Source organism: Pleurodeles waltl, chromosome 9, assembly GCF_031143425.1.
Source record: "Pleurodeles waltl isolate 20211129_DDA chromosome 9, aPleWal1.hap1.20221129, whole genome shotgun sequence".
NCBI lineage: Eukaryota > Metazoa > Chordata > Amphibia > Caudata > Salamandridae > Pleurodeles > Pleurodeles waltl.
In genome coordinates, this window is record NC_090448.1 from 749,603,977 (window position 1) to 749,620,028 (window position 16,052).

Below are 16,052 nucleotides of genomic sequence, written 5' to 3' on the forward strand. Positions count from 1 at the left end.
CTGATCTAGCCTAAAATAAATCCCCCCCCCAGGGGAGCGATCCTTGCCTAAGGGTCGCTCCCCTTGCGTGAAACTGACCTAAACAAAATCCCTGGTGTCTAGTGGTTTCTGCCCTCCCTTGGGGGAAGATTGGCCTAATAAAAATAGGCCGCTCTGCCCCTAAGTGGGGCAGAAATGGCCTAAAAACAATTTGCCCCACATGGGAGCGACCCTTGTCTAAGGAGTTGCTCCCCTTATCAATGTAAACAAATAAAATAAAAAAACTGGTGTCCAGTGGCTTCTGCCCCCCGGGGGCTGATCGGCCTAAGCAATGTAAGCCGATCTGCCCCCAGGGGTGGCAGAAAAGGCCTAGTAAAAAATGTGCCCCTTGGACAGCGACCCTTGCCTAAGGGGTCGCTCCCCTAATGCCAATTTCATTAAAAAATAAATCCCTGGTGTCTAGTGGCTTTTACGGGAAAGTAGCGGAGGGCGAGGCCAGCTTGTCCCAGGCACTGTATGGGTTAAGGCCTACAATTTAGTAAAGCACATACATAATAAATAATCATTAATATAACAATCTACTACATTAATCTAAACATGAGCACATCATTTCATATTAATAAGCGAATAATAAGAACACTTCGTGATTACTGACGGCTACTCAAGTAGGCACATTTTCATAGTCGTGCATTATTTTCTATTTTTATTAATTTTCTAGGCAGATTCAACATTCAGAATACATGAGTATTTATTAGTAAAAATTCCGCGTTCACAACACCTTGCATGAGAATCATTTACATTACACAAGGTTTGATTCATATTTGGGGTGGCAGGGAGCTCTCTTACTTCGGCATCCGATATCAGTTGAAACAGTAATTATGTTCGCTTGCAACTGCTGGAAATGGCAGTGGTTTTCACTCCATCTACATGGCGCCCGCTACCGGCACATTCTATCACGGGCATTAGCACTCTAGTTCGTTATTAGAACAGTGATACGTAATTCCTCTTCCGGTTCAGGAAAGTTGGCAGTAGTAGTCTTTCCCGGTCTTATCGGTTCAAGCATGGCGCTGGATGGAGGTACGGGTTACAGGAGGCGGGACGCGCCCAGTGATCGATTGGAATGTCTAGACTATCCAAATAGCACGGACAAATGAAGGGTGGGGCGGTTCATGGGGATAAGAAGCTAACTCTGTAGATCCTTTCAAGATATTTACGAGGGCTGACAGGATGAATGGGGCCTTTAACAAGTAATGGTTATTAATTCGAGGTTCGAAGAACACCATGGTAGCTACGCGGACATAGCGAGAGATATGAGTATATATAAATAAATACATAGAGGAGGATCTTACGCAGAGGGCTTTAGAGTATTTCGAAGAGAGTCTAACTCGGGACTTTGCAGAGACAGTTTCCTGGCAACTTTGCGTGAGTGGTAGGGCAAGGACAGTGACATGAGGGTTATGGATAAGGGCTCGCAAACACTATTCTACATTGAGCAGTCTAATGAGAGCTGGATGGGCAGTAACGATGGAGCTGTAAGAGTGCATAGTGTGGCTTATGCGTCATTTAGATGAGCTTTTGTATTATGAGTGAGGCAGTGCATTGATATCTCCTTGCCTATACCAGGTCCGTGCAGAGGACGACACGATGTGATTGTTTACTTGTGGGTTTCAAATAGGGCAGTGCAGGATACAAAGGCTACTGTGCCACAGACAGCAGTATGACGATCAGACTTTCAGCACTGCAAAACTCCTCGAGTCTAAATCTGCATTTTTTTTCTCAACACTGAATCCCGGTTTGAGGGACTATTCATCTGATATGCTGAGATTATGTAAAGATGGGGGAAATCTAAATGGGGCACAATGCGGAATGCCTTCAAGGAAAGAACACTACATAGAAAAGTATTCACTAACAAATAGCTATATAGCGACATCAAGACAGAGACAAATATTAACAAGAATAAACCCATGGAAGTATATGTATTTTGAGATTAGTTAAAATAATTCAAGAGGTTGAAGGTGTGCCCAAAATATTTTGGTAAAGGGTTCCAACATAGGTCCAGTGAGACTGGATCCTTGCCAAACTTTGTGGATTTCATGAAATATACATTTTACATACATTGAATCTTAATTGAACTCATTTCCTAAACCAGTGGCTATCCTAAAAGTATAGGATTGCTCCAGGTGTCCTGGGCGTACGTTGAATGCGCCTGTTATATTGGGGAGGTTGGTGTTACAATTTAGAGTAGGGTTCTACTTTACCACTAGGACCCGGATTTAGTTTTAATTTTGAGTTAGAAATTAGACTAAATTAGCCCATGGCTGCGGAGATGTAAACTCGTAGTAAGTATGTTGGAGTAGCCCAGGAAGGTATGGTAAGACAGTGGACTAATGCAGATCACACACTAGGTAAATGGAGCATAAATCCAATGGGATTTGTTTATTTTCACAGTCTATTACTTTTAGGAGATTAAAGGGTCAAGGTCTATGAATAATCGTAGGATATAATGTCAAGATATAGGCTTAATAGAGTAACCCTTTGAGTCCGCCCCACACCTTTTTAGTAGGACAAAATCTCAAAAACTACTGAATGAATTTACACTTAACCAAAAGCAGTGCTCCGTGTAAGTTTTTTTTAGTTTCATGTAAAGTTTGGTGTAATTAGCCCCTTGCACTATTTGATTTGAAAGTTTTGTAGAAACTGCACAAAAATATAAACAAACCAAAAAAGGCTTATTCATTGGAAACTGAGATTTAGTTAAAACTGGAGTCGCAAGTGATATATTCTGCTACGTTCTCACACAATGTGAGAAGGATTGCTGAGACTGGAAGGATATTGCTCAATAGAAATGTAATTTAGCATGCTCTTGTGCTACGTCCTGATGTTTCGTCTGCCCTGCAGCCTTGCTCACAAAACAGAGGTGCCATATTGTTTACATAATTTTTAAGTGCACACTTACTACGTTATCTGGAGCAGAGAAGACAGACCACATTAATTGTTAAAATGAAAAACATTCTACTGTGTGATCAATAAGCTATGAGCTCTAAATCATACAAATTAACATGTTAAGCAAGCAAAGACAATATTGCAGAATTACCGATATTAATAATGTAATAAAACAAAATTGAAACATTATATTATACATCCCAGTTATGTTTTTGCATTATCTGCCTAGTGTGCAGCTACACTAAGATTGTCTTCAAAAGTATTTTAAGATTTTAAAAAGAAATTCTGTCTCTGTTAATGACTGTCCTGACATGCAGTAGGATTATTTTATGTTCATGAAATATACCTCCTACATGCATAAGTCTACTTGGGCAAAGTAAAAGGTATAATGCATGGTCTGTCACGTTTCGAATGGGTCTGATCAGGACTCTGGTTGGGACACCCTTTGAGGTCGCAGAATATCCCAAGGAGATAGTGTACTGGGGCAGAATAGCAGCTAAAGGCATGCACAGGAAGGACAGCTATAGACAGGCACAGGAAAGTAAAGGCAGAGCAACCTTAGTGTGAACAAACAGGAAACGGATTACTAATGGACAAACACACTGGGGTTGTATGCAGGGTAGGGCGCAGAACCTCTCACAGCAACAGGGAATGTCAATGCCTCTGTGCAGTTTGCTCTTACAGATTGCCACCCCACAAGCCCCATAGAAAGGAGGCAGTAGAAGTGATTCTGTCTCTGGACCCTTAGAGCACGAACAAGGATAGTACTTACATACATCAGACATGCTCTTGTGGGTCCAGCTGGAAACACAGAGGCAATTCCTGGAAAAACCGCAATAGCACACTGTCACTGTTAGGCACTAACTACAACGTATAACATTAGACAAAGGATGGGGGCTGGAATTGCCTCCTGAAACCCAGGAGCCAATCCCAGAGCAAAGGAAAACACTTATACACTGGTGAAGACTGATAGAACACTTACCAGACACAAATACCTAAGAGGAAACGGAAACAGAAGGAACAAACTAGGAGGAAGGGGCAGGAACTGGCAACAGGCTCAGGCTGAAGCAAAGGCAGGAATAGGCCTGGAAAACAGAGCACAAGCCCTGACTGGAGCAAGGAGAAACAGGAATGGGGAAACAGAGGGCAGGCTCTGGCTGGAACAAGCACTGACAGGGCTGGAATACAGGGAGTAGGAATAAGCAGTAAACAGGACTGGGAAACAGAGAGCAAGATCAGACTGAAACAAGGAAGGAACAGGACAGAAACAGGGAACAAGCTCTGTCTGGAAACAATCAGGAACAGGGCATAGAGACAGGTAACAGGTTCAAGCTTAAACAGAACAGGAGCAAAACTGGAACACCATCCGAAAAGGGGTCTGTAACACAAAGGAATCGAGCTCCAATGCACGACGAGGATCTTGAGGAAATGGCTGCTTAAAAGCAATTCCAGGCTGCAGAAAACCCCAGGTGGAATCACATGACTGGGCTGTACAGGAGAGGTCTCAGGTGTGTGTAGTTTCAGACACTCGCAAGTCCTAGAGGAGAGAATCCAGTGAAAAGCAGCAACTGAACTTCTCCCATAGAAAACAATGTATAACTGAATCCAGGCTTTCCTGACCACCAGGCTGTGCATTATGGGATTTGCAGTCCCAGGAAGCAAGTGTAATTCTACAAAAGCATACCATAGCGAAAAGCCAAACGGGAGTCAACAAGGGACTCTAGATAAGTGTTCAAGGTGATTCCCAGGTTACCGACAGTCCCTTTACAGCGCCTCCTAGAGATGGGATGACAGTCGTAACATGGTCAGTTTTACAGTGAAAATAATCTTTTATCTTCTGTGTTCTTTTTTAGTAGGTGTAATTCATATTTATTTTTATTAATCCCAAACTGACAGGCTTTGCACTTAATTCACTTTTTGAGTCCCTGAATATTCCCCAGTCAGCTATTTTTATGTTGTTGTTGTTGCCTTCACTCAGGACTGCTTTGTACTCAAATGTTATGTCTTGCCTTCTAGGGGCTTTCTGACCAATTACTGGAACATTTTTCATTAGGTGCAATTACTTTTGGACTATCCTATGGATAGCGCCTTCTTGTAGTAGTAATTAGTAGTAGTTAGTCTGAAAGTAGTAATTAGTCTGAATTGAGTGGATCTCTGGGGGTTTGTGTTCTTTCTGTGAAACACCAATTGCTACCTTGATTTTTACCCTTACTTTCCTTTACGCCTCTTCAGTATTGCTCTGAGTATATCCACTTTCCTGAAATCTGAATCATCGCTGCTAAAGCCTTCTCTTCCACCTGCTTTTCGTTGAAGTTTCTCCTGACCCTTAAACTCTCTCCATATGAGATACTTCTCACTAGATTTGATGGATGGAAACTGGTAGCTTGTAACAGAGTATTTCTGGCTGCTGTTTTTCTGAATAATTTAGACTCTAGTCTTCTATATTTTGTATATATACATTTAGGTCCAAAAAATGACCTCTATCTCACTAACTGTATTTGTAAAATGTAGATTCAGGATGCTTTTATTTATCTTCTCCAGAAACAACCTTTTACTCTCGGTGGTACCTCACCATATCACAAGTATGTCCATGATGAATCTACACCAAAAAAACTACAGATTGTGATCACTCTAATTGGAGATCTCTTTGGAGCACCTGCTCCTCCCACTGAACCCATATCCAAATTAGCATAGCTGGGGGCGAAGCAGGGTGTCTATTGCGGTGCTTCTGCTCTGATGAAACAGTTCATTGTTGAATAGGAAATAGTTGTTGTCAAGGCATCTCCTGATCCTAGCAAGAAGCATTCTAATGTGCCTCCATAAACTCAGTGGTCTAGTTCCAAGAACAAATACTACTGCTCTCAATCCATCCTCATGCTGGATACCAATACACAATGTTGCTACAACTCTAGTTATTAGAGTGTAGTCATCTTCCCAAGGGATATCAACAATCTTTAAACAAAAAAACTTGTCTTTTAGATATTAGGGTAAATTAGTTACAAAATCCTTAGAAAAATGGGCACCATATTTTGACATTTTTTCAATTATACTCTGAAAAGCTGAGATTATTGGGCAAACTGGAGGATTAATTTAGTCCTTTTGAATTTTTGGAATGAGATAAGACAGGTGTTCTAGGTTGGTCAGTATGAAGAAATTGGTATTCTTCGTGGCTTAAAATACTTTGATCTTGCCAGTCTAATAATTATTTGTTGTTTTGCAGCTTTATCTCCTTTAGTCTGGTACAAGGAATGCTAACATGACACAAACATTAGTCAGTTGTTTCATATGCTTCACTCTTATATTTATTCATTGGCCAGAAAACTAAATTGCTGCCGTTGTCGGAGTCTCTATTCACACAGTCTGTTTGAGTTCCCATTGGACCATTAGTTCATGATATTTCTTCTGTTGGTTATTGTTTACCTTAACATCCCTCCCTGTACTGATGTACACATTTTTCAGATCTTGTATGACCAGTTCACTAAAATTATCCAAAGAGTCTTTTGGCATTGCTGGAATGAATGTAGACTTTAATCTGAAGTTAGTTGTCATGCTGTTGTATACATCAGCCCTTATTTTGATATTATATTATCCTCATTCAAGATGTTATAAATTCCAATGCCTTCATTCTCTAACTCCTAAATTTCTTTAATCAGTTGCACATCTGCTACTCTTAGTTGATATTGGCACTCTCTAATCTTGCTGCTTTTTTCTTTAGATTCTGGTTGCATCATGAAAAACATTTTAGGTTTCGTAGACTTAAAAAGTTCTGTGCTTGTTTGTCTGTAGTTCATAATTTGTTCCGGGCAGTAAGATAGTCCCATGGTTAAGATGTTGTTTTCTTCTTGCCCTAGCAGTATTAGTTAGATTAACAATAATGTTATCACTCATTGTTGATCTTTCAATTTGAATGATTTCCATTGCCTGATTTTGGCCTTTTTCCCTTTCCATAAAACCTTGTCCTCTTCTTTCTCGACCTCTGCAGCATTTAATTTTTTTTTGTGGTCAATCTCTTGGGTGTAAATTGAAACTCCTGTCCAGGATTTTAAAAAAGCAGCTCATCCACTACAGGTACAATTTCTATCATTTGCTCTCCTTCTGCTCCTCTTTCAACATCCGTAGCAATCGTGATGCTCAAATTACTATATGGTTCCACTTGTACAGTCTCCTGGCATTGTCTATTTATTCTAGTCAACCTATGTCTATGTAAGTTAACAAACTTCTTTGCAAATTCTTCTTGGTCATAGTCCATTTTATCGTGTTTGATTTTTTAACTTTCCTCAGTTTACCAGATTATTTCAATTTATTTAGTCTGTCCTTCATTTCTGTCATAAATTTGTCCACTGTTGCTTGATCTTTGTTTTATCAAAAATCAGCCAACAAGATATCTATTTCCTCCAATATTTTTTGTCAATCTTTATCAGCATATTTTAACAAAATCCCTAACATTCACTTTATGTTTCACTATTATTTTCTGCCCATTCATGCAACAGCTCTGGATCCAGTTTCTCGTAAGTTCGAGCAATTAGAATCCTTAGTCTGTTTGGGACACACCCTACTTCCAAGTAACATTTCAGAGACTTAATCTCCCACCATTTGGAAAGTTTATCTGGAATTCCTGTAATTTCTCCACTTTCCTTAATTTCCTAATTGTCATTACTGCAAAGTGATGTGCTCATATTTTCTTGGGTGCCTTGTCTACCAGATGCGCAGTCCTCAAATATTTTTAGTGCTGCCTCTAACTTTGTATTTAATTTTAGCACAACAGCACTGTGGTTTGTACTGATCACTTTAAGAGGGACTTTGTAATCGGGAGAATTAGATGGAAAGTAAGTGATAGTTCAGCAATCAATGCATTCCCAATATTAAGTTTGCCCACTGTGGCTTCATTATAGAGATATGTGATAGATTAATGCTCACCTTGTTTGCACAATGATAATATTAATCAGTGTGGTCTTATGTGAAATTGAAATTTGGAGTGGCAAGTTACCGCGCAACAGTGCGCCGCATTGCGGTTTAGCATATAATAGTTTGCAATAGAACTGAGTTCTTGCATCATTAATATGAAAAGCTGTGCCCACTTAGGCTAAATTGTAAGGTGTATACAGTTTTTAAGATAATTTAAAAATAATTATAAAGACAGTTTTAGTGTAGTTGCACATTAGGTAAATAATGCAACAACACACCGTTGGGATGTGTAATATAATGTTTCAATTTTGTTTTATTATTTTTTTAATATTTGTAATTGTTCAAAACTAACTTTGCTTGATAAACATATTTGTATGATTTAGAGTTCATAACTTATTGAGAATAAAATAGCATGTATTAGCTTTACAGTAATGGGTAATGTGGTCTGTCTTCTCTGTCCCTGATGACATAGTGTGCACTTTAAAATGATGTACACAATATGGCGCCTCTGTTTGTGAGTAAAGCTGCAGGGCAGCAGAAACGCATCTGGCAGTAGCACAAGAGCACTTTAAAATAAACTTCTATTGAGCAACATCCTTTCGCTGTCGGCAATCTTTGACACATGGTGTGAGGAGGTAGCAGAATATGATTGCAGAGAGTGCTGACTCTCTAGTGCATGGCGGCGGCCAGCAATCTTGGGAAGCAGTATTCAGTAGGTAATCTTTGAGGGTGCCAGATTGGATGCAGATAGCCAAAACATTTCAAAAGTTAGAGGAATGTCCCAAAACAAGTAACATTAATAAAGACCATGGGTTTTCCAATATGAAAGTTGCTATGTTTAGAACGCTGATAGTGCTGAGTAAACATCTACCATATTTTAATTGCAGAATTGGCTTTTTTTTTTTTGTGCCTTTTCTTAGTTTTCAACTAGCTGGTTTTGAGAGATAAGCAAAAATTACTAACCACTGCCCATGTTCAAACTGTCTATAGTCTGTAATTGTTTCCCGATCATTGTAAAATTTGGATTATCAATAGCGAACACCTAATAATATATATAAAAATAAACATGTTTGTGATCTTTAGCAGAACAAGAAAAAAAACAAAGCATCACAGCGGGTGAGCCCATGATGCTTTAATGGCAGGCGTTGGGCCTAATTTATGTCAATCTTTACCTGGCCTGATACACATGCTGGGGTGATATCAAAACAAGGCCTTTACCACCCCACTGCTTGACTGGTTTGGATTTAAATATATATAGACTTAATGATTGGAACTGTGAGGTAAGGCGATGTTTTTCACAAAGGGGTTCTGAGGGACATCAAATAGACAAGGAGCTTGAAGCTCGAATTGTCTATGATGTCACTCGGAATCATGAGGTGAAAAACATCCCACAACTCAGTTCCCCATGTATAACTTTGTTTGGTCCCCAAAATCATCTGCTCCTGTATATAACTGCTAGGCTGAGGCAAAGAAGTAATGGGGAGACATACTCATCACAGCTTCTCCCTGTCCCAAATGTGCATATCTTACCTGTCACCTTTAACCGGCCCCCACCACCTTTCCTTCCCCCTCCTGCAGCTGCTGTACTTTTTGGTTTGAGTCAAAGCACATAAGCTGCGCCGACCAGCTCTTAGAGAGCCCAGACAGCCTGGCTGGCCCGAACGGCCTTTATGGCATTGCACCAGTGGGTGACGAGTGTTATCAACTGTTGCTATGTCATAGCAGTGAGTCATCAGATTTAGAAACGGATATAAATGATAGAGCATAGAGAGCCATACATTAAAAATAAACCTTCCCAGCTTTGTCATACTGTCGTTTAGGAAGAGTTAGTACAATCTATGCTGAAAAAAAACTGCTTGACTTGTCCAAAGCCTGTGGGAATTCTTATGACTTGATCCACTCTTCACTTTGACCAGGTGCGACGAGGCAATAGTTACGACCCCACTTTGCACCCTTCTCCTCAGCATTCACCAATTGTGCGTGGGAGTAATTTTGTGGCCCCCATCTTGCTTAAACGTGGGCTCAATATTTGGCACCTTTTTTCTTGCCTTGCTTAAAAGTTGGGTGGGAAGTAACCTTTTTTTTCCCCTTCAATAACTGATGGAGCAGCGATTGAGGAATTGTTGTTTACCCTCTCCACAACATTTTCAAATAGAGGGGGCAGCGTTGGAGTTACTTGACCCACTTTACAGGAAGAACGGTGAAGGGGCGGTTGTATGTGTTTATTCCATATCTGACTCCCAAAGCCAGGGGGGCCTATAGAGTTAAAAAAAAAAAAAAAAATCCGTCCTCCATCAGACATGCCAAAAGGCAAAAGATGGCACTTTCTTTCTTCGCTCTGAGGGACAAGGAGGTTTATTTTCCATTTTACTGCTTCTCTTTCAGTAGTATAATGCAGGGGAATTTTATTATAACCTCTTCCTTCCACATCGTTTGTGGGTGGGTAGGGTATGCCCTTCCTCAAGGATCCAAAACTCTGTTCAGGCCTTGTCCCTATTGTTTTGTAGAACAAGTTAGTGCATATATATATATATATATTTTTAAATGTTCCCTCTTCTCTTTGTAATAATCTCAATTAAGGCCCCAGGCTTTCCTTTTAAACAGATTTTTGCATGTAAAAACAGACGAAAAACTATGTTTTCGTTGTTTTTATAAATTAGAAACAGGAAAATACTGACAAATTGTTCGCCGCAGCCCAGGGCTGCTTCACCACTCCCTTCTTCCCGATCTACACCACAATGGCTTTTTAACACGAGCTGCTCGTATTGCTCATCGACAGTTATTGCATGTTAATCGATTGGGGGGGCGCTGTAAGAAGTGCAATTACTTGATGTTTGAAGCCACATTTTATCCATGCTAGAATGCCTAATAGTTGTCCTCGAGGTATTAATTTAGGCATTAGCAGTCCGTCTCACTGATAAAAAGCTCAAGGCACTGTCTAGCGGTGCCTCCTGTTGTCGTCCCGTGCCCATTTCATGTATTCCCTGTACCAGTTTATAAGTGGCTGGTTCGACCCCTGTTGGTGCCCAAAGCCATAGTATGTAGTGTAATATTTGGCATGCATTAGGAATGATGAGCCATGTAAATTATGGAGCTGTATAAAATGTCTGAGAAATTAAAGTCCCGTTCTCAAACAAGTCTCCCAAGGTGGAGACTCCAGTGTCTGTCCAGGGCACTAAGGTATCAGTTGTGAAGGTGCTACGCTGGGTTGAGATGCTGCATAAAAGGATATTAGTTCAGATTTTTTTTGGGGGGGGGATCTGTAGCTGGTGCGTTTACATGCAGGTCACCAGTATTGTGTAAGGCATTGCCCAATAATAGGGGTAGTCTGGGAGTTTTCCGACTCCCAGGAAGTTGAAATATGTGCAGACTCCATGTATGTAGCATGGGTATAGTGTGTCCTATTTCTTGTAAGTGAAACCCTGCTAACCAGTAAGAGAGCTGCTGCAGTTGGCCTGGTATACAGTAAGATTTGAAGTCGGGTGCTCCCAGACCCCCTTCCCATGGTGGTAAGCGCATTTTAGAGATGCTTGCCCAGTGAAATCAAAGGGGAGTCCATGGTGCGGAACACCGGGCGTGGAATGATTATAGCTAATTTCACAAAGTCATAGAGCGATTTTGGGGCCACGACCTTTTTCGAGAGGCCAGTCTACTCGTTACTGAAAGAGGCAAGGCAGACCAGAATTTTACTTGGGCCCTCAATTCCGTAATGGTCCTAATCCGATTACTGTCTAGATCATCTACTGCAGTCTGGCATATCTGAATGCAGAGGCCTGTTAGCAGGCAGTGGTGTGCTCGGTGGCAAATGGCAGTCATTGAGGAATTAAAAAACATACGTAACATACGTGCAATGTAAAAAACACGATGCTGACCCCATTTAAAGAAAACATGAAATTCTCTAATTTTTTTAAACTGTTTGTGTGCATTCCACTCCTGACCTTCCTCAATCACGTTCCACTTGCTCTTTTCATCACAAAGGGTTAGAACAGGTTGCTGGTAGCTTTGAGGAGAGATTTTGTAATGCAGTGCGTGTTTGATGGCATCACAATACCAAATATTTCAAGTACATTGCCAAAAGAGAGGCTGCATCTTCCATCGCCCCTCCTAGAATGCGCTGCTTAACGTTACCTGCTTAACAAGCCATGGTTGTCTGTACAATAAATGCCCACTTTTTGTTTTAAATAGAATGTTCCGTCTTTCAGTGTTTTCAATTTCATTTTGTAGCTTTTTAAGTGCATGCAGTCTTTAAAATCTTTCTGGCATGAATTTCATTACTTCTATAACGCCTCTCTTACTAGGTCAGGGTGTTGGAGCACATCACATACACACTAACACTCTCTCTCTCACAATCATACATGTGTAAATCAGTGTATAGAAATATAAGACAAAGGCTGTAGGTGTAGGTTTCACCTGTCATTCACACAGGTATGCGTTTTTTTAAGAGTACCTTGTCTGGAACACATAAACTCAGGATTCAAAACGTAACACGATGGATATGGTTTACTTTACTAAGAACAATTTATTTCTAAACAAACCCTTTGTAGCAAAGTTATGATAATCAAAGACTGACAAAAAAACACAGAATAATGCATTGTGCTTACTTAATTTGGTATATATATGTAAATATATCTAAACTTATAACAAACGAGTACAAGGGTGCATTGGCTATTTAAATAAATGTGAAAAAATACTAGCTGCAGCGTCTTTTTTTGCTTGCAACAAAAATAAATGTGGATAAATAGAGATAAAATGAACAGAAAATAAATATGGATGAATACAGATGGAAATGGCTAAAAAATAAATACCATAAAACCAGGAGCCCTAGTCTTAATTATTTACTAAAGAGTTTGACGTGTTCACAATTGTGAACAAGGTGCTTAGAGCCGACTTTCTTTCCCTTGCCCACAGCTGAGAGCTGCAAGTGCCAAGGTGGAACTTGACAGCTCACTAATGAATATTGTTTTTGTTCCTGTTACATTTTTTTTACCTGAATATGATTGAATAAAACAATAACTAAAACAATGAAGTCAAATTTGACTTGTTTAAAGAAGGAATTGACTAACATAGTGTAAATAAATCTGACTGACTACAAAAGTTCTGGACATCATTATGCAGAGGTAACAGTATTCTAAGCTAGTTTGCACTGCAATTTTTTTTTTACTTAAAATATGCAAATTATGCAGCAGCAGACAACTAAACCTGACCAAAAAGTATTTTCCTATTTTTTCAGATCTTTGTAAATTTGAAAGAGATAATGGTGCTTGGCTGTTTTTTTTGCTAGGTGCGCGCAATACAAATAATAGGTACAGACATTTATGTCTTGAGAATAAACAATGAGAGCAATGTCCTAATGCCTGAAACAAAGCATAATTTCTATAGTAATTGAGAATTAACTGTACACTGTATAAAAGTAGAAATGGATAGAAAATAGGACCCATCTCCATTGAACCTAACCGCTAATCTGTATTTTGAAATAGAAGTAAATGTTTTTGTCAGGGGCCTCGTCTGTTGGAAAACATCGCAGAGTGCATGCCTGTTTAAGGTGCTACCATGTGTCCATAGCTTTCCTACAAGATACGCATGGGGGGGGTTTCTGTATTCCCAGTCTCGGTGGAGAGGACAACTATATGCCACCTCGTACTCTGGCTATGTGCGCAACGCTCTGATTTGGGTGGTCCTAGGGGTCGCCTTCTTGCATAAAGGAAATGCACTTGACCCAGAGGGGAGGTATGTGATCCTGTTTGACCCCTTGGATGAGCGGGAGATATGTCAGATGAATGTCTGTGCTCCAAATAATTACTGTCCTGACTTTTACGCCGGGTGACGACAGCTGCTGCAACCTATACGGCAACGGATATTGTTTAACGAGGAGACTGTGACTCTGTTATTGGTAGGGTACCACCCAAGAATCACACTAAGCTGAACATAGGAAGGGTGCTAAAGGATATGCTATGGGGTCTGAACTTGCCAGACCCCTGGAGGGAGATGCAACCACTGTCAAGGACGTATTCCTGGTATACGCCAGCGACTCAGACGTACAGATGTCTGGAGTACTATTTTGTGTCAAACGGATTGTCCCAGGGAGTAATGAAAATCTCTTATCAGGCCAGATACCTGTCGGACTAGTCCCTGGTACTAATGTGAATGGGGGGGGTGAAATACCCATTCAGCAGTACCACTTTGCCGGCTCTTAGCGAAGGCACTAACAGACCCCCTGTTTGTGGCAGAGGTGGTAGAGGCGGTATCGCACTATTTCACTGAAAATTGGGGAAGGGCAGGTAATAGGGCCTTCAAGTGGGACGAGATGAAGTTGGTCTTCTTCTAAATGCCAGCTGGATTGGGGGCACCAAGAGAAATGTTTAGGTGACATAGAAAATAAGCTTCCCACACAGCCTGACAGACTTGGGGGAATGGCAGCGGTGTTGTAAGGAACTATTAGACAATTGGTGTAGGCTTAAGAAGCACACATACACAGCACACCGTTAGCAGCTGCACATTGAGGAGGATAAAAGGGAACAGTGCTGGCCCGCTTGGTGAGACAACAGGAATCATGGGCCCTGCTGATGACACTCAGAGATTCTACTCTTCGGGAACCACGGACCGGGGTAGGTCTCTGCCTGGCCAGAATTGCTCCAACAAAGGTTGTTTAGCGCTGGACTATGTGTCCGTGTATTCCTAGGATGCTCGTCTTCAATTTTAGGACGGGTACGAGTTAGGAAATTACTAATTCCAGATTCATGTAAGTGATTATTACGCCTCCCAACTAATTGCTGGTCTAGAGGTACTTGTATTAACGTCTTTGTAAATATATGTGACCCTCATTATTCAGGAGATACATACAGTCACATAAGGTCCTGATGAAGCATCACTGGATCCGTTTGGACCACCAGGATGCGAAACATGTTGACCCATGAGGGGGTAGTCTTTGGAGAATTCCCAAACTCCTCTCTTTGATATGTTCTGCATTACAAGAGTGATTGATCTTAACTTCTTTATTCACTCTTTTGATTCTAATTTTTAACCTTGGCCCTGACCGTCCATTGGGTCCAATAAAATCCACAGTCTCAGTGGCGGTTTTGAGAGTCAATTTTAACCACATTCTCTTCTGATCTCCGTTGACACTTTAGTCACCTTTGGGGTCACGGCACCACCATATATTAAGATCTCCGGCAAAGAGCCCCCCCATCAGGGGTGGTGCCCGTCAGACATTGCAGCGCCGGTCTGACGAGGAGCAGTGCCTATGATGAAGCATGACACCCCATGGGTGTGTGAGGCCTCTTGCTCCTAGAATTTAGGACCCCGGTCACTATTTTTTGTTTTGTATGATTGGAACAGTGTATCACTTATTTTCAATACTCACACAAGGAGGATATACACTGGACCATAACTCCTCCTGATCCCTCACCTATTCTCAGGACACTCAGAGATGACAGAGTGGTTCTAGTCAACAGGCAGGCTGTCAGTGGTGTATTCCGGGCCCACCTAATTAACACATACGGCGTGCGTTGGTGAGATGAGTGATTGTGGTGCTACCTTTGTAGCTGGGATGGAGCTCCCGCATATGATAGAGGAAGACCGAGCTTCCATGGGACAGCCCATTACACGTGAGGAGGTTCTCACCACAATTAGAGTACTGAGTACTGCGAAAACGCACGGGTGGGCAATGGTCTCCCGGCTGAGTTTTACCAGCGATACGCAAACATGGTGGAAGATAAACTACTCAAGGTTTATCATGAAGCCCTCTCGAGGGACCGATTGCCTGGCACTATGTGTGAGGCACTAATGGTGCTGATGAAGAAACCGGGTAAGACTTCCGTAGATGCCTCTTCCTACTGTCCACTCTCACCTTTAAATATGGTTGTTAAAATGCTTAGTGGTATACTGCCGATATAGTTGTTGCCCATCTCCTGGCCTTAATACATGCATACCAATGTGGGTTTATTCCACAGAGGAGCACTGTGCACCATGTGAGGCAACTGTTGAATGTTTAGCACGCTCCACAGCTAAATGAAGAGGCCTGTGCCCTGGCATTTCTACACATCGAACAAGCATTTGATTTTGTCGACTGGGGCTACCTTTGGCATGCATTGGAGAAAGTGGGCCGTGGCCCCAAGTATATAGCCTGGGTCAAGCTACTATGAGTACCTGGCAGCTCGGGTGTAGACAGGTTGTGTGGTCTTGAAACAGATTTGCACTACATAGGGTCACCTGACAGGGGTGTCCAA

At 41.3% G+C, this 16,052-nt stretch overlaps 1 protein-coding gene across 1 annotated transcript in view; it reads left to right on the plus strand.

Moving 5' to 3' along the window:
- Window positions 1-996: 996 nt before the first annotated feature.
- Window positions 997-16,052, plus strand: part of ZNRD2 (zinc ribbon domain containing 2) — a 65,143-nt gene continuing 50,087 nt past the window's right edge. The window contains exon 1 of the mRNA XM_069207885.1: window positions 997-1,056. Within this exon, the coding sequence (XP_069063986.1) occupies window positions 1,041-1,056 (16 nt within the window). The 5' untranslated portion in view covers window positions 997-1,040. The remainder of the gene's footprint in view (window positions 1,057-16,052) is intronic.